At 41.7% G+C, this 20,226-nt stretch overlaps 1 protein-coding gene across 1 annotated transcript; it reads left to right on the top strand.

Annotated features, from left to right (window-relative positions):
• The first annotated feature begins 3,186 nt into the window (after nt 1–3,186).
• LOC132583098 (vomeronasal type-2 receptor 26-like) lies at nt 3,187–19,422 on the top strand. The gene is made up of 6 exons (XM_060254764.1): nt 3,187–3,348; nt 12,812–13,039; nt 13,414–13,471; nt 13,577–13,708; nt 17,309–17,311; nt 18,527–19,422. The coding sequence occupies exons 1-6, from the start codon at nt 3,187–3,189 to the stop codon at nt 19,420–19,422; spliced, it is 1,479 nt and encodes a 492-aa protein (XP_060110747.1).
• Nucleotides 19,423–20,226: the final 804 nt, after the last annotated feature.

A 20,226-nucleotide genomic window follows, 5' to 3' on the forward strand; every position in this document is an offset into this window, starting at 1 on the left:
CAAGTTATGCCTTCTTCCACCATGATTCCATTGTGAGGATTACTGAAGGCCAATCTGAGTTAGTATAGCCCCAATGGACTATCCCTCTAGAGAGAAGGTGCAATGACAGCATAAGAAAATATGTTTGCTTCAGCACTTGTGACATCAATGATGTCACTAGCAACAAACCCTCAGAGATTATGAGTACCCCTGTAATTATCATAATCACTGTCATTATATTCTCAGTTCAAGTTCCAATGGCCTTCCAGAAAAAAAAATAACCCCCTGTTCCCTTTACTCATCAGATCTGCAATATAGATAAACAGTTTTCCAGTTTATTGTCTCTCTTCTAATTGTCTCTTGATTGGCATGCAAATTTACTTCTGGAACCCTTCTGGGATTACTGATGGTGATGATGGTAGCTGAACCTTTTAATATAGCTACTTGGTCGAGTAAACTGCAATCCTGGACACTTTGTTGTAGGCTTTCAAATTTTAGCGGTGATGCTAAAAATTTCTTCAGGATAGTCTACAACAAGAAGACTTCTGTGATGCTGCTGTTGATACTGTTCCTGATCCCACAACTGGTGTGTGAAGTACATGCATTGCAGTGTACTCAGACAGAACCTCTTCAGATACGACACGAGTGGTACCAGCCCAGTGAGATTATCATTGGTGGGATTGTATCTCTTATTTTTCATAGTATCCCCGAGATTCTCTTTGTGAAACACCCTTCTAAGGCATCTTCTAACTTTCCCATGTAAGGAATCAATTGTGCCCCTATTGAAATGATAGTTGAGTTTACTACTTCTGTATGTTTTTATTTTGTCATATTTAGAGACAGAGAAGAGTAATGTGCATGCATGTTGTTCTGCAAGTAGATGGATATAAATAATAATGAATGAACAAATGATTGAATGGATTGTATACATTTTTCATTATTGAATAAGAGCTACATAGTTACATTTGCATACATATCCCACAAACAACATGAGGCAAAATTAATAGTACAAAAATATTTCTTATGAATAGCTAGTAGATATCAAATATATTTCCTTGGGGTCGCAAAGAGTTGGACTTGATTGTGTGAATGAACAACAAATCAAATGTGTGTTAAGAATGGAAGAGGCATGGAGATCTAGTATTTTGGTTTCCTTAACCAATCAAGCACTGGGATTTTAGATTTTTTATAGCATCTGGTATTTCACATGGATGGGGTGCGGATGAGTTAACCTCATTTTTAAATTTCTACAATATGTCGTTTCATTAGATTTTGCATGGTAGCTACAATTACATTGGGGTCAGGGGTGTATAACCCTCATGTCATCTTCTCACCTGAGAAGCTCTAATTAGAATGGGTGATATTATCTCATCTTTTTAAAAATCAGCTTATTTACTTTAATACAAAAACCCACACAACCATTTTAGCCAAAAAATAAAGGGTCAAGATACACTGACCTTATGAGACAAGTGTTCAGATGTTGTATACATTGAATGAGATAGTTGAAGCAGATACTGTATAAATTCAATTTAAAAAAAAATTATTTATCAGATGCAGATAGATAGATAACTAGCCCAACTACCTATGTTTGCACTTTTGGCTATAATGTTATGAAATTCATTACAAAAGAAGAAAAACAAAACTGGCATCAATCACAAATATCTAAAGCTGGTCTGCCACCATCCATTTATCTTCTCGCCAAGAAAGGGAGAGTTTGCAATTGAACCCAAATAGGCCAGAAACCCTTTTTGATATGAGGATTTCTTCAAAAGAAATCAAGTATCCACCTCATTTAGAAATATTTGGAAAGTTCCTTCCGTGCTAGCTCCGTGCTAGAATGGGACAATTTTATCTCAACTAGACTATGACAGGGATAGAGAAGGGCAGGGATTTCATCTGGAAATTATGACCTTCAGAACCCCCAGACATTTGGGTGACATTTTTAGGGTGTCTAACCCAACGTTTTCATAGTAAAATAACAGCATGATGTTACTAATGCATCTATATGCAAATTGCTTTATAGAATAATGAGGAGTAAGCATTGCCAAAACCCAGTAGATATCAACTGTTCTTATTGTGGTAACCTAAGGACGTTTTGAATGCTTCATTTTAACCTAACCTAAGGACGTTTTGAATGACCCATCTATGTATTGCAATTTATTTGTACTTCTAATGTCATGGGATAGTTGCTCACAGTCTTTATTGTTTAGAAGATACATGGGGCACAGAATAGTTGTGCTCTGTACTTTCTCTCAGTCTGGCAATCATGAGTCACTAATTTCTATTTGGATATTGGCAAAGATCTAGCAAGAATGGAAAAACATAGGATTTAAACCATACCTTTAAATATAAGATGAGGATGCAAAATATCTGGATTATGGATGGTACATGAACTCTATATCACAATACAAATCAACACATGTAGCATTTATGATTTTAAATGCTGCTCCATGAAAAGTTAAGGTTATGCTCCATTCTGCTTCTTAGAGAGTTCATTCAATCATTGTACAATTTATTTTATTGTGCACCTCTGAGTTGCATTTCACATTATTATTTGTTTAATTTCTTTTCTTCCATTCTAACCAATACAGTTGCAGGAGTTTATACGGCATATCATGTGTTGAATTGCAGCATCCTCTTCACAAAGAACAGTAAAATGTTTCAGTCCCCTTAGTTCACAAAAATGGACCCTAAGAGGAGAAGTGAAAAAGCTGTCGAACGCACAAATATTTTCTTCATATTTATGAACTCCTTGGCAATATGTTTAGTATAGACAATACATTCTCCAGCAAATGATGTAGTGGGGGATAATGAACTGAATTGATGACATGCATTGCTTTACTTATTTTAATTGTGAATATTTATATCCTGCATAAGTATTTACAAGAAATGAATAAAGATAAATACTCAAGACATATTAGTTTACAAGTGGCATCAGGCTGTAACATATACAGTCCTTTGGGGTGCTGGCTGATCCAGCTAGGCTCTTCACACATTTTTATAAGCTGTATTATAATATTGTTGTCTCAGGTAGGGTTGAATTCTCTAATGAAACCAAGAGGTCATTTTATGTGCAGTTTGGTCCCCAAGTTCTATCAGCATGTTCTGGCCTTGGTTTTTGCCATCAAGGAGATCAATGAGGATCCCTCAATCTTACCCAACGTCTCCCTTGGATTCCACATTTATGACAATTACAATAATGCATGGATGACCTACCGCACCACTATGGACCTTCTCTTCAAATCACACACTTTCATCCCCAACTATGAGTGTGGCTTTCGGAAAGGTCTCATAGGAATCGTTGGTGGACTTGGTTTGGATACCTCCTCGTATGTGGCAGACCTTTCCAGCCTTTACAAGATTCCACAGGTAGGATGAATTAATAGGGACTATTCCCCAATTTTGCATGTGTCTGTTTATTGATCTGAAATTTCCATTGATCGTAGGAAGAATCCTGTTTTCTATGTAATGGCACAAGTGTGGGCAAATGCCCACAGAAATATTCATCTGGCTCATTGGTCAATACTTCCCCCACCATAGCTGGAAGAGCTTTATAGTAAAGCATTATTCCTTTTTCTTGCCTTAGTAACTGGTTGGTTTCAGTTCAGAGACTATACTAAGCACGTTACTAGAAGTCAAGAAGAAAGCATAAATTGGTGTGTCATGAAGGGATCAATGCTGCTGATTAAACATCTTATGAATCCTATCATTCTGCTACAACTGCATCAATTACTTTATGCTCTGCACAAATGTGCAAAGTTTTTTGCCACCTTCTGACCTCAAAGTCTGAACCCTTAATTTCCCTGGAACCAGATCAGTAGTGGCACTTTTGCAATGGTTTCTGCTGAAAATTGTCATAATGATTGATAATACAAGGCAACTGTCTCTGTATGTGTGCTTTACAATATTTCAATATATGGCCAATCTACATTACTGCTTATTCTAATAAACTGATAAATTTTGAGGTGGCCTGTACTAGTCACTGGGGTATAATTCTAGCAGGAGATCCCTTGCATAATAAGCCACAGACCACTGATGTAGCCAATCCTCCAAGAGCTTGGAAAAAAGAGCCTTGTAAGCTTACAGAGGACTGGCTACATCAGGGGATGTAGCCTATTATGCAATGGATCTTCTGATAGAATTCTACCCCTGACTAGGCATATTGCTCCATGACATTAATGCGATTAATGTACCATACGTATAGTTAGTGAAGACAAACATGTTATGAGTGAAGATGCAGCCATTCTAGCCTTCTTTTCTAAAAGGTGTCCTTTTGGTTTCTAAAGATTTCTTATGGATCATTTGAATCAGCACCAAAGGATCCAACAAATTTCCCTCCTTTTTACCGTATGATAGCCAATGAGGCCCTTCAGTATATAGGAATTGTCCAGCTACTTCTGCATTTCAGGTGGAAATGGGTTGGGCTTTTCATAAAGGATGATGAAAGTGGAGAACATTTCTTGCAGATATTGGAGTCAAAGCTTTCCAAGAATGGAATCTGTACAGCTTTCATATTAAGGAATCAAGTAAATGTGCATTTTGATACTATGTTACACGTGCTCCAAGAATCTTACAGTAGTAGTTCAGATTTAGTAGAAAGTAAAGCCAAGGTAGTTGTTGTCTATGGAGAGACAGCCACCATTACGCGGCTGGCATGGATTATATGGATGCCCATATTAATGGCACCAGTACCAGAGTCACATTATTTGGAGAGGACCTCTTCAGGAAAGGTATGGATTGTGACTGCCCAGATTGATTTCGCTTTCGATATGTTGCAAAAGACTTTTGATATGCAAATGTTCCATGGTGCTCTTTCCTTCACAATTCAGAAAAATAAGATCCCAGGTTTCCAAATATTTCTTCAGAGTATCAATCCTTTTTTGGCAAACAAGAATGGTTTTATCAAAGACTTCTGGGAACAAGTCTTCCATTGTGCATTTTTGGATTCCATTGGCACAACCGACTTTGATGAAACGTGTACTGGAGATGAGAGAGTGGAAAGTGTCCCAGCACCTTTTTTTGAAATGAGTATGACTGGCCACAGCTACAGTATCTATAATGCTGTCTACGCTCTGGCACATGCATTACATATGAAGTACACATCAAGAACCAGGCACAGAGCAATTAAATATGGGGACAGATTGGGTACTCTGAATTTGGAGACCTGGAAGGTAATTCCGCCCCATTGTCCATGTTTTCTACTGTGACTTTGTTTCAAACCCATTAGTGTGACATTCAGCTATCAGTGTGTCATTTACCAGGACTCAGTTACAAAAGCATTGGCACACTTTTATTCTCTCTTGACTCCCTTCCTTCCTTGCCAGATATAGATACATCAAAATAATTTTTTTCAGGGGTCATTTTGTGGGAAAATAAGTGGTAAAGTTCATCAAGGAATTGTTATGAATCTGCACCTACTATTCAAAGGACAAGGTGGAAAGGAGGAGGTAAACTCTCAGAAAGGTTCAAGAGCTGTGCTCTTGTGAGTTCCAGCTGAATCCAAGCCCTGATTTTGTTTATATTTTCCTGATCCTATATTAGAATTGGCATAAGCCCAACCATAAGGCAAAATCTATCATAAATTTTGCCCTTTTCACAGTTCACAAACAGGATTTCTTGGCAGATCTACCATCATGAACGTCCATGAATTTCTAAAGCAGGGGTGTCAAACATGCGATCCATGGACCTAATCTAGCACCCAGAGGGCTCCGGTGAGGCCTGCCAGCAAATGGCCATCATCTGCTTCCTTCTCCCTCTCCTGCTTCCTTTGGTAGCCATTTTTGTGTTTCTTTCTGTTATGCTGCCTAGCCAAGCAGCCTCTTGCACTTTCCCTCTCCCCCTCCTTTTACCCAAAGGGAGGAGGATGGAGGAGGAACCTCAGCTAATGGACGGGCTTGACTCTGTAGCTCTGGTGTGCAATTGATAGAGCCAGGGTCTCTTAATCAAACAGCAGAGCTACAGACCCAAGTCTCTCCATTGGCTGTGGCTTCTCCTCCTCCCTCCTTCTCCCTTGGGGAAGAGGGAGGGGGGAGAGGGAAAGAACAGAGGCTGCTTTGCACAACTGCCTTAATCCCACCAGAGATTCAAGGAATAAGCTTTTTACCTTGCTATTCTCTCATATTGTGATTATGTGCATTGTTAAGCTCCTTTTGTCAGCGCTCTCCTGGGTGCAAAATGGATTTTCTCCTGCTTTTCACTGTATTCATGGCCTTATCTAATCTTTCTCAATAGGAAAAAAATGGGAACTATTTAGATGAGGAATAACCACAGTCCACAGTGAGGTGGATTTGGCAGAGTGTTTGTGCCCAGAACATTTCCTGTGTAGATTGGAGATTTTGAACCTAGACTTCCCAGAGAGTAGGTTGATAGTGACCACTATACTGGTTGTCTCTATTCTTGCACTGACTCACAAGAGCTGTAGTTATTTTTCTGGGGAAGATGATGGGTTTATAGATAAACACATAGCCCTCAGTCTATGTCATGGTGCCTTCACATCTTCATGACCAGCACACAAAACAACTCATCTACAAAAGTTCACAATTCCCAGTCATTTCATGTTTTTCTCTTGGGTCTTAGAGCACAGAGCAGTGACCATGAAATTTCTGTAGTGAATGTCAAGAAAGCAAAAGTAAGCTTGCAATTTACAGATACACACCTTAACAGCATAGTCAAGATTGCTACAGAGAAACCATCTCCAAATTTTGACGCAGTAATTCAGAGCAAGAGGTAGCAGTTATAAGAGATTGTTAAACAAAATATTGCAAACATGCTAAGGTTTTAAGCATATTTTATTTTAAACAAATAAGATCTTTAGTTGTGTTTGTCTGTGACCTATAAAGTTTATATCTCTGCTACCTGGCATTATGACAGACATGGCCCAGCACACCAATTTCTCATTATGTCAGATCAAGTCCTCATAACAAATGAGTGACACCCCTGTTTAAAAACAATTTGTAGTGGGGACTTCCGGGATCAGAAAATAGTGAGCTGAACTGCTTTTCTTAACTGGGGCAGGCTGGCACTTCTGTTTGTGGTAGTAAAAGACAAACGAATGCCTTCTGCCTACTTTTCTCAGCTAGAGAATTGTCCAAGATATGCACAGATACTTTGAGGAGAGTTATCTTAGCTGAAAGGGTGTCTTCGGAGAGAAGTTGCATATTCATCATCTACAGAAGTTTCCAGAGTCATTTATTTGACTTAAGCTCAACAGTTTCCAAGTCTTCTTTTACAGCTTTAAAGATTTAATCTACAAAAGACTGGTGTCAATTTGGATAAACTACAAAAAAAAAGGTTTTGATCTCTATCTTTTCACTCCCGGACTAACTAAAGCTAAACAAAACAAAATTAAAAGGTGGGAGTTGGATATAAAGGAAGCTTGAAAGGAGGAGAAGAAAAGGGGCTAAATTTGAACTTTGTAAATTTAAAAGACAGTGCTATAACGAGAAAGGAATTTATTGTTTAGTCTATCTGTGGTTGAGGAAATAGCCCCATCGTCATAGATCTGCAGCACTCATAGTCAACACAGGAAGTACGTCAGACATTGTAAGATTTCTTTACCAGTGAAATGGTGGCAGGAAAAGCAGGAAGTACCAGAGGAAGAAGAAGGAAGTAACAGAGGAAGAAGGAAGTAAGAGAAGGAAAAAGCCTACCCTAGGATTACAATATCAGAGAGAAACATCGGCAGCCATTGCTGGGAGGACAAAATTTTAACATTGTTTTTACAGTGACTGGGACAATAAAAATTGGTGGAGTTAGTTGAGTTGGTAATTTTAAAATAAGGACTATTGGACAGTGGTGAAGAAGATTTTAATTGAATAAAAGGAAGAGAAGGAAAATTTTTAAAGTGAAACAAAAGTCGTGACCACCATTTTGGAGGAAATAAAAACTTTGAATATTAATATCTGAGCCTGGGAGGCCCAGAGGATGGCGAAATTGGGTTCATTGGAAAGGGTAAGCTTCACTTTATTAAACCTGATGGTCCAAATTTAATTTGGTGATATAAAATTTTGTCGATCTTTTTATATGTCAGACCCGAAGCAAATCCGTACTAGGTCTTCTTCAATGGAGAAAATGCAAGCCCAATTAGATGCAATGGAAGCCAGGATAATGAAGGGGGTGAAAGAAATGATGACTGCCTCTAAAAAAGAAATAAGAAAAGCCATTGAGGACTCAAAAAAAGAATTAAAAAAAGAGTTAGAGAATCTCAGAAATGAGACTGTAGTAATAACAAAAAAAAAAGTACAAGAGGTGAAAGAGAGAGTGAAAACACATGATTCCACCTTGTTAAAATTACAAGAAAAGGTGATAATACATGACTGCAAGTTGATGGAGATACAGATTCGTCTGAGAGGTGTACCAGAAGATGAAGAATCTGATTTGAAAGAATATATCATAAAAATAATTGCAGAATTTTTGGAGGAAGATCCCGAAGGGAATAGAAATATGTACGATTATATGTATAGAGTGAACTCACTCTATGAAAAAAAGAAGAATCTGCCAAGGGATGTGGTTATAAAATTTATGACAAAAGAAATGGTGGGAAAAATCATGAACAAAATTTTTGAAAAGACATTGATAGTGGGTGATAGCAGAATAAGAATTATGAAAGAGTTGCCAAGACAAGTGTTAACTGACAGGAATGCATATAAAAAATTGACAGGAAGACTACGTGACAATGGAATGAGATATAGATGGATAATAACTGAAGGTTTGAGCTTTGAACTTCAAGGGAAACGGATTACAATTATAAATACACAGGAACTGCGTAGATTTTATGGAGAGAATAAAGAATTTGCACCATGATGGATTACAGATTGATATCTTGGAATGTAAATGGACTAAATTCACCACAAAAAAGAAGGGCAACATTTCATTGGATAAAAAAACAAAATTGTAATATAGTTTGTTTACAAGAAGTGCATATTAAACAAAAGGATTATAAATTTTTAGGGAATAAGCAATTGGGACTTGAATTTTATACATTGGCTGAACAGAAGAAGAGAGGAGTAATTTTTTATATTAAAAAAGAATTAGACCTGAAATTGTTTTTTAAAGATAAAGATGGAAGATACATAGCAGTGGAAATTTTATTGAATGCTAAAAAGACTTTCTTGTTGGGACTCTATGCTCCAAATGGTGCAAAGGACATTTTCTTTAAAAATATTACGCAACATCTTGATGAAGTGATTTATGAGCAAATTTTGTTGATGGGGGATTTTAATGGAACAATTCAGAACACAATAGATAAATATGGGAAGAAAAAAATTGATAAAGAAGGGAAATGGCCAAAATCTTTCTTTGAGCTGGTTAAACAAGAGAGTTTGGAGGATATATGGAGGAAGTTTAAATCTGAAGTATGGGACTACACCTTTTTCTCAGCCAGACATAACTCCTTTTCTAGAATTGACATGTTGTGGGGTACTAAAGATTTGGGACTTATAACAAGGAAAATAGAGATTCTACCCAAAATAGGAGCTGACCATAATCCATTAGTGTAGATTACAAAAATATCTAAAAAGTCGAGAAGATGGAGAATAAATGAAGATTTACTACAAAACAAAGAAATAATGACATCGTTAGAAAATGAAATTAAAGCTTATTTCCAAGTTAATGAAAGAGAAGATATAGAATTTCAGACGTTTGGGATGCCTATAAGGCAGTAATGAGAGGAATATTGATAACACTGAATAATAAAGATAAGAGAGCAAAAGATAAACAGATCTTGGACATTCAAAATGAAATTAAGAAAAAAGAATGTGAATTAAGAAAAAGGCCAGGGAAAAAGAAAATTATAAGGGAGATTACAATATTGCAAACACAAATGAGGCATTTGTTAAATAAGGAAAAGGAATGGAATTTGAAAAAATTACAACAGAAATCGTTTGAGGGTGCAAACAAACCTGGAAGGTACTTGGCCTGGCAATTGAAGAAAAAGAGAGAAAGCAAAATTATTAATAAAATTGTAGTTGATGGGAAAGAGATGGTGGACCAAGAAGGAATAAAGAGATAATTTTTAAGTATTATGCTAATTTAGTTAAGGGTGTTAAAGAAAGGAAAGAAAGGATTGAAACGTATTTGCAAAAGATCAAAATAGCACCCTTAACTGAATATAGGAAAAAAATTTGAATGACCCAATTGAAAAAATAGAAATTGAAGCAGTGATTAATGTAATGAAAATTGGAAAGGTACCTGGTCCAGATGGCTATACAGCAATTTTTTTTTAAATGCTTAAAGAACAAGTAGTACCGAAACTCCAGAAATTGATGAATGCGATAAGATTAAATGGGAAAATACCCAAACATGGAAAGAAGCTGTAATCTTGTTGATTCCAAAGGAAGATAAAGACGTCACGGATGTAAAGAATTATAGGCCAATTTCATTATTAAATATTATATTAAATGATTATAAGATATACACAAGAATCCTGGCAGAACGGCTTAAACAATATTTAATAAATTTTATAAAGGAAGATCAAGCGGGCTTTCTTCCCAAAAGGCAAATAAGAGACAATATTAGAACTGTTGTAAATATTGTAGAATATTATGAAAGACATCCAGAGAAGGAAGTTGCATTATTTTTTTGTGGATGCAGAGAAAGCTTTTGATAATCTGAACTGGGATTTTATGTTTGCAGTTATGGAAAAAATAAAGTTTGGGGAAAACTTTGTAAGAATGATAAAGGCAATATATACTGAACAACGTGCAAGGTTATGTATAGATGCAGATCTTACAGATGAAATGAAAATTAGCAAAGGCACAAGATAAGGTTGTCCGCTTTCGCCATTGTTGTTCATAATGACTCTTGAAATTTTATTGATGCAAATACAAGTTGATGAAGAAATAGAAGGAATGAAAATTAAAGGATTTATCTATAAATACAGAGAGTTTGCAGAAGATATAATGTTTATAAATGAAAATCCTATACAAGTAACACCTTTGTTGTTAGCTAAAATACAAAATTTTGGTGAATTGGCTGGACTTTATGTTAATAAAGAAAAATCAAAACTTTTATGTAAAAATATGCAGGTAAATAAACAAAAGGAACTGCAGAAGCTAACGGGATGTGAGGTTACATCTAAAGTAAAATATTTGAGTGTGGAAATAACAATGAAGAACATTGATCTGTTTAAAAATAATTATGAAAAGCTATGGCGTAAAATGGATGAAGATATGATAAAGTGGAACAAGCTTAATTTGTCATTGCTTGGGAGAATAGCTGCAATGAAGATCTTGCTGAGAATAATGTATCTATTCCAAACTATCCCGATTGTGAAAGACAGCAAACAATTTAATAAATGGCAAAGGAAGATCTCAGAATTCGTATGGACTGGAAAGAAACCAAGGATTTAAAAGAAAGTTTTAACAGACACTAAAGAAAGAGGAGGATTTCAATTACCAGATTTAAGACTATATCATGAAGCAGTTTGTTTGGTGGGGATAAAAGATTGGGTGACGCTGTTGAATAAAAAACTTTTAACATTGGAAGGTCATGGAAATAAATTTGGCTGGCACGCTTATATGTACTATGGGAAGAAAAAGATGGATGGTTTTTTCTCTCACCATTATATAAGAAATATTTTACTAAATGTCTGGATGAAGTATAAGAAATATGGAGATGGATTGTGCCTGAAGAAGTAATAAAAATAACAGCTGAGTTAGGAGAGGGAAAATGGATGTCATACAATCAACTATTCAAAATACAAAGCGGCAAAACAGAGTTGAAAACTGCTGAGGAATTGAATTATAGGTATGATTGGTTTCAAAGGCAACAAATAAAGAGTTTGGTGGAAAGTGATCTTAAAACTGAAGGAATAAGATGAGAACAAACAGAAATGGAAAAAGTTCTGCTTGGAGATAATGAAAAATTAATTTTGAAAATTTATAAGTTAATAAGTTGCTACAGCAAAATCATCTCCAAATTTTGATGCAGTAATTCAGAGCAAGAGGTATCAGTTAGAAGAGATTGTTAAACAAAATATTGCAAACATGCAAACGTTTTAAGCATATTTTATTTTAAATAAATAAGGTCTTTAGTTGTGTTTGTCTGTGACCTATAAAGTTTTATTTCTGCTACCTGGCATTATGACAGACATGGCCCAGCCCACCAAGTTCTCATTATGTCAGATCTAGCCCTCATAACGAATGAGTTTGACACCCCTGTTTAAAAGCAATTTGTAATGGAATATGGATGAGACAGAAAGAAGCAATTTAAAGGAACTCTGAGCCCCTTTAAACACCAGCTTTTTGTTCACCATGAAAGTTGGAAAAAATCTGAGTGGCAGGGAGGTGCTCCCTGTCTCTCAGCTGTTTTGAGGGGTGTTTTTGTAGTCCCTTTAAAGTTTAAAAAGACAGCACAAGGCAGCCCAAAACAGCTAAGCATCATGGAGCAAACTGATCCCCACTGTTCAGGGTTTGTTTGTTTTTTTGCTTTCTGCAAACCGCATTTAAAAGGACTGTGGTTCCTTTTAATAGGGCTTTCAGTGCCATGAACCACAAACTTGCTTAGTTCATGAACAAGCCTCCTGTTTTGGTTCATGGTTCAGTTTGGGGGTGTAGTCATTAACCATGAACCAAACCACATTTTCCTGGTTTGTATCCACCTCTAGTCCAATATGGATATTTTTAGGTATTTCAGTTAGTTCCTGAAAATGATAAAACATCCAGATTCATGCTTATCAATAGTTTGTCTTTATCTGCCACTTCATATGTCATATACCTTTAAATGCAATATAACTGCATTCATAAAATGATAACCTAAATCAAGATAATCAAAATGCAGAAACTATTTCCCAGAACATTTCATTGGCCTTAACTTTCTCTGTCTTTCCATGTAGATTCACAAGTTCCTTCAGAAGATCTCTTTTAACAACAGTGCTGGAGATGAAATTCAGTTTAATGAGGATGGGGAACTAGTATCTGGATTTGATATAACAAACTTGATTACTTTTCCAAATAACTCCTATGCCCGATTGAAAGTTGGAATGCTGGATCCTCAGGCTCCTTTAGAGAAAGAGCTCACTATTGATGAGGACAAAATCAAGTGGCACAAATTCCTCATTCAGGTGGGATAAGAACGACATAATATCTCAAATAGCTAGCTTCAGGCTGATTCTGCACTTACCTTGCTCCTGGCTAGGCTTTTGTTTCTCTCTGGAGCAAGCTGGCGATTTCGCACCAGTTGCTCTTTGCTGCCATTTTGCTCAAGGAAGATTTGCTGTTTTTTTCAGCGTAAACATGCAACCTCCCAAACCTGCAGGTTTTTCAGCATAAACCTGCAACCCCTGACCCAATGTGTAAGCAATCACCGGGAATTATCTTCATGATGATTTTGTGGAAGGAGCACTCACTGGCTATTTCACAAAGAACACACAAAACACTTTTGCTCTTACTAAAAGCCACTAAGGAAATAATGTTGATACTGTAGATTGTGTGCTAGTTCAAATTTCCTGTTGACCATGAGGATGAATATGAGAACGATGATGATGATGTTTATTGTAAACAGCACTCAGCACCCAGAAAGAGTTGTATATGCCTTTTTTATATAAAACAACTAGTATTCAAACAACTTCTCTCAACTCTGAATTTTTCTTTTGCTCAAGGGAAGGTTCCTCCCATTTCTCTGTGCAATGACTTCTGCCATCCTGGAAAAAGCAGGAAAAAGAAAGAGGGGGAGAAATTTTGCTGTTATGATTGTGTTTCATGTCCTGAAGGGAAGATATCGAACCAGGAAGGTAGGAGTTATCTTGCTAAAATTGAGAATCTAATAAAAAATCCAGAAATTTTGTGGGATTGGAGGCAGGAGTAGTGTCCAGGAGGATATATTAACTTCTGTATGTTTGGACAACAGGAAAGAATGGCTAGACATGGTATTTTCAAACATGCTAGAAACATTTCAAAGATGAGTAATTGGAAGACTAGTGTTTATTGCTTATGCAGTAAAGAAAAATGATGGTGGCAAAATGTCACAAGGCATTACATTAAAAGGAAGACTGCAGACTTTGTCTTCAGACCCCATGTACTGTCTGATATCTGAGATTCAACATAGTGTACAGATGGCAAATTAAAAGGTGTGACTGGGAACTGATCTGTAATCCCTTGAAAGGAATTTTTATTGCCCCCCCAGGCGAAATAACGAGGCAGACAACAAGTTGGGTTAAAAGGGGCCACTTTTATTAACTTAACGGCAAGGGCAAAACATGGGAACAGGACAAGCCAGGGGTCATCCCGACCACCTCCTTGACCTGGAACTGGGCGAGCCCCCTGAGCCCCGGGTGTGAGCCAACCAAACGGCTCAGACCCGGCCGGCCCGGCAACTTGATCACCGCTCACCGTAGCTCCGCCATCCCCACAGGCAGCAGCCTGGGATGCGGACGCTCACCGCGTGCCGGGATCCAACAGACTCCCTGGAGCCAACCTTGGGCCGTACAGCTTGCGGTTCCCCAGGAAGTCATGCACCAAATGGCGCGCTGCTACGGGAGCTCACCAATCCCCAAAACATAATGCCCACCACAAACTGCCAGTGACCAACCTATATAACGGCACCGCCATTCCAATTGCCAACACCAGACATCATCAGTACAGGGTAGGCAAAAACACCCCCGGACAAGGCCAATCGTCCGAGGGCGAAAAATTCCTACCCGGCCCCCGAAACAGGCGACCAGCCTCTGCCTGAACTGCATGAAGGGCGGGCGGGCGGGCCGAGAGCGATTTTCCAACTGCGTGCTAGGGGGGCGTTGGCAGCCTATTAAGGCTGCCCTTCGCCCCCTCCCTCCTGAGCTAATCCATTGCCTCGGATTCGCGCGGGGAGGCAATGGGCGGCCCCCAGCCTCAGCAGTCGATGGACTGCTCGGCTGGGAAGGGGCCGAATTGCCCCCCCAGGCGAAATAACGAGGCAGACAACAAGTTGGGTTAAAAGGGGCCACTTTTATTAACTTAACGGCAAGGGCAAAACATGGGAACAGGACAAGCCAGGGGTCATCCCGACCACCTCCTTGACCTGGAACTGGGCGAGCCCCCTGAGCCCCGGGTGTGAGCCAACCAAACGGCTCAGACCCGGCCGGCCCGGCAACTTGATCACCGCTCACCGTAGCTCCGCCATCCCCACAGGCAGCAGCCTGGGATGCGGACGCTCACCGCGTGCCGGGATCCAACAGACTCCCTGGAGCCAACCTTGGGCCGTACAGCTTGCGGTTCCCCAGGAAGTCATGCACCAAATGGCGCGCTGCTACGGGAGCTCACCAATCCCCAAAACATAATGCCCACCACAAACTGCCAAGGACAGCGCCAAGCCTCTGCTTAGGCAGCTGTACCCCAAACTAAAAAACGACAGCCCTTGCCGCAAGTCATTTAATAACTCGTTGCCCCCCTTCAACAAATGCGCCCATCTCACTATATAATTCTGGCATATCGGATGGAATCGAAGGAGGAGACGTAATCACAAAACCGCCCACAGGGCCAAGCGCAATGCACGGTTGGCTTATCTACGGCGCGCTCCAAACCTTAAGGGTCCCAGGCCGTCCGCTAACCCGGCACGGCAACATGGCCAACCCAAGGACAAGGACACCCGGCCACCGTTTTAGATCAACGCCAGGTCCGACTGGGCCAGACTCAAAAGGGGGGCCCTGCCCTTAATCAGACCCGCCTCGTTACCACCCAGATGAATTACAATACTCTGCGGTGGAGGGTCAGACAGCTCCCTGAACAGCGTAGGTAGGAGCCCAGGCCAACTCAATCCACGCCGCCTTGCCAGGTGATCACAGCTCAGTAGCTCAGACCCCCTTGTGAACCAACGGTGTCAGGCGGGCCTGGCGTGCCGCCCAACAGACAAAGCTGTGGCTGCGTCTAAGGATCCACTCATCGTCAGCCGCAGCCCCTAAAAGAGAAAACTGTTAGAACTGGAAACAATAGAAACACCTGGCGCGAACATCAAAGGCTCCCTGCGACTAAGGGAGAAGCAAAACTTGAAAAACATAATTGCGGGACATTAAAACCAACTCGTTCCACAACTGCTTAAGAACCCTCCGACGTATGGGGCTGGGGCCCTTTTGGAGGGTGTTGACCAGTACCGCTGCCTGACCGCTCATTAGGCCACCTCTGTTTTGATCTGGTGCAAGCCGCGGAAGCATGAGGGCCAGCACAAATCGGGCACTCGTGCTTATATTTACAGGCCTTCCTGGAGCACGAACCTTGGGAGGTAAACTCCCAACAAAGCAGCCGTGGCTGCACTGACTGCCCGTCGGAAGCGCGGGCGCCAGAGGAGGTCGATCCTACTGTCTTTTGCACTAAATGGCCACTGTCCGATCGCTCCCCAACATTTGGTTTTACGGGCGCCATGAGTTGCAGCCAAAGCTGCTGGTTAATCTGATTCCACTGAAGGAAAGGATTAACTGCCGCACGCATGCGGAACTGCTCATCATACTGGAGCCACGCCCCCCCAGCAAAATCATTATACGCCCGGTATATTATATCGCAATACTGAAACAATGGAGCGGCTCTCCATGGCTGGGCCCTGGCAATGACCCCCGCATAAATGAGAAAACCGGGGAGCCAATTAGCCCACGTTCGGTCGACCTTACGACGCTTGAGCTTCTCCTTATCCTTCTCGTCAAGCTCGTCCTTTGATTTTTTTTTCAAGTTCTCTATATAACAGGCTGAATACGTCCACGTATTCGCCTTTCAGAATTTTTTCCCTGGTTGCTGCCGTGAGATGGTCGCCAAGGGGCATGGCAGGATCCCCAAAAGGGACAGCATGGAAATCCAAAGAACCGTAAGGCACAGGTGGGTGAGGTGGGAAACCCCAGATTGTACCATGCTGCCCGGGCCACGGAAGAGCCGCGGCCGGGGCTTGCTGCCATCCCCATGGGGGCACACACACTGCCGGACCCTGGCCGCCAGACCCGAGACTGCTCACATAACTATCGCTGCCAAGCGCTGCACCCCATGTAAAAACAGACAAATCAGGCGTGGGCGCTGCAGAAGAAGTGCTCGCCTGCGGCAGAGAACTAGAGCCCACCGGTCGCCCCGGCAGTGACCCGGCCCCTAAATAATTGACCCCTACACCTTGGGCTCCTCCCACTGGCCTCGAAGGCGGAGCTACATTGGGCATCCACGGGCCCCATGGCCATCCCATTCCCTGCTGTGGCACGGAAAACTTACCATCCCCAGCAGTCGGCACCACCACCACCTCATCGGGCTCATCAGACTGCTCCTCTTCCCGAGGCGCTCCTTCCTTTGGCGCACCACCACTTCCTTCGGCTCCCTGTAACACAGAAAGGCGAGCCAGCACCTCCTTCTGGAAAGAGATGGTGGCCGCTCTACCAGGCCCCAACAAGCCGGTGGCCCTCCTGGCGGGGCCCGCCAGACCCCTGGCCCCCTCCAGGGCTGCCAACTGAGCCATAATGGCCTGCCGTGTCAGAACCTCCTCCCCCTACTCCTGCGGTGGTAATTCTGGTAGTGGTCTCTTGGGAGGACGCTTGGCTGGCTGTTTTCCTTTTTTATTCCCCTGTCCCTTCTTGGGACCCATTGTTGTTGTTGGTGTTATTTATTTATTATTATTATTATTTTTATTTTTTACAACCCAGCACAAGCCTTCCCAGCTAAAATGCCGGGAGTGGGGAGGTATGAGGGAGAGGGAAATGACCCTAACACAGCACCCCGACGGCTATACCTTCCTGGTGTGTGTGTGGGGGGGAGCTGCACCAGGCTCCAAGACCGGCCTACTATCCCCTTTATCAGGCCTGCTAAAGGCGCTGACGAACAAAATGGCAGGAGGGGGTGATGGGCGATCAGCAACAGGCCCTTAAGCACTGCGCCGCCCCACCGGCGCTACCGCGCTAACCGCTGAAGCTGTGGGCCCACCCCAGCCGGAAGGCCCGCCAACGATCCACAACAACGTTGGGGGGGGGGGGAACTGGGCGCCAAGCGCCACACCCCCGCCGGGGCTGATGACGGGCCCGAAGAAAAAAAAAAACCTCCCTGGGGACTCTCCGTGACCCGCGGAGGCCGCCGCAAAACAAACCGCGGACGCACCGGCCTGCCTGTGAGTCAGGCAACAAAGAGGAGGGGGGGGGGTTGGGCGAGCCAAGGGGCCCGCAGCCCAAGCGCCCTCAGATAGGAGCAGAAAAGGGGGGGAGGGGGGGCCGTGCAAACCGCTCCTCCCGAAGACGCGGCCGAAACTCCCGCCGCTGAAGGCTGCCGCGTCGGACCGCCGCACCCCGCCGATCAGCTGTTCGAGCAGGCAAGCCGCTCCTCAGAAGCTGTTCCAGGGGGTGTGAAGCACGCCGACGCCTCGCTCCCGACGGTCCCCAGTCAGCCGATAGGAGACTGAACCGTCCGAGAGCGATTTTCCAACTGCGTGCTAGGGGGGCGTGGGCAGCCTATTAAGGCTGCCCTTCGCCCCCTCCCTCCTGAGCTAATCCATTGCCTCGGATTCGCGCGGGGAGGCAATGGGCGGCCCCCAGCCTCAGCAGTCGATGGACTGCTCGGCTGGGAAGGGGCCGAAATCTTCAATAACGCAGTAGCTTTAAAATATCCCTATGTTTCTATTTCAGACATGGATTGCTGTATTGCTTGCCAAGAAGATCACTATCCAAACAAGGGACAAAATCAATGCATTCCTAAGATTATGAGTTTTCTATCCTCACAAGAAAATACGGGGATAATTTTAGAGTTTTTGTCTCTTTTCTTTTCTTTGATCACGGCTCTGGTGCTCCTCATCTTTCTTAAGTACCAGGACACTCCCATAGTCAAAGCCAACAACAGAAGCCTCACCTACATCCTACTTGTCTCTCTCCTTCTTTGCTTCCTCTCTTCACTGCTCTTCATTGGACAGCCTAACAAGGTGACCTGCCTCTTCCGACAAGCAGCTTTTGGCATCATCTTCTCAGTGGCTGTTTCTTCAGTATTGGCAAAAACCATTATTGTGGTGGTGGCTTTCATGGCCTCTAGACCAGGAAACATTTTCAGAAACTGGATGGGAAAAAGTCTGGCATATTTGATTGTCTTTGTATGCTCTCTTATTCAAGTAATCATCTGTGTTACATGGTTGGGTACTTCTCCTCCATTCCCAAATTTGGACATGAAGTCACTGACTGGAAAAATCATTGTAGAATGTAACGAAGGGTCAGTCACCATGTTTTATTGTGTCTTGGGCTACATGGGGTTCCTGGCCAGTTTCAGCTTCTCTATGGCTTTTCTAGCCAGGAAATTACCTGATAGTTTCAATGAAGCCAAGTTCATCACATTCAGTATGTTGGTCTTTTGCAGTGTTTGGTTCTGTTTTGTCCCAACCTACCTGAGTACAAAAGGGAAATATATGGTGGCTGTGGAGATCTTCTCCATCTTGGCCTCCAGTGCTGGATTAATGGGCTGCATCTTTTTACCCAAATGTTATATCATTATCTTGAGACCTGATTTGAACAGCAGAGAGCAACTAAGAAGGATTTAAAATCAAAGCATTTGATAATCTATCTTCTTTATACTCCTCTTTGTGTCCTTTCAAGAATTTATGGAATGGGTCAGTCTGTCTGGGAGAGTCCATGTTGTCTCCTTCTCTTTGACTAGTGTATGTTTTTAGAGCATTATGCTTGTCCTGTCCAATCTCTCCATAAGAAAAGGTTAAATCTTTAAAATTATTTCCCCCCTATATACACACAGTAATAATGATTAAGATTTTAGGATTTGGCAACATTCAGGACAATGGAAATAGACGAAAATGCAGCTTCCTTCTAGACAAATACTTGCATCATGCTATTTCCTTCCTTCTCCCCTTTAAGAGTTGGAAACAACAGTCCATCCATAAATTCAGGGTCTAGCAGGTGGCTGTTGAGGGACAGATCTCTACTTGATATTCCTGCCAATGGGCTGCCTGAGAAGGAGCTCTGTATTTCCCATCCATTTTATAACACTTATTGGAAAGGTAGGTGTGACTTCTGACCCAATTGGAATATGTGGTTCTAATTAAAAAAAATTTTTTACCCATTTTTATGGTTGGGTGCAAAATTTGGAGTTATGTATAATTGTGGCTAAGAGAGGTGAGAAATAAAGCTTACATTTCTTTGGTTTCTACAATGTCATGAAAACATTCATTTGACGCTATCTGAAAGCAAATATTGTGAAGTGGTCAGAATAGGTAAAGTACCCCAAACCCTTTAATCATTCTAGAGCAGGGGTGTCAAACTCATTTGTTATGAGGGTCAGATCTGACGTAAATAAGACCTCATTGGGCTGAGCCATGTCAGGCCAGGCTGTG

This window comes from Heteronotia binoei, chromosome 15 (assembly GCF_032191835.1).
Source record: "Heteronotia binoei isolate CCM8104 ecotype False Entrance Well chromosome 15, APGP_CSIRO_Hbin_v1, whole genome shotgun sequence".
In the NCBI taxonomy this organism is placed as follows: Eukaryota; Metazoa; Chordata; class Lepidosauria; order Squamata; family Gekkonidae; genus Heteronotia; species Heteronotia binoei.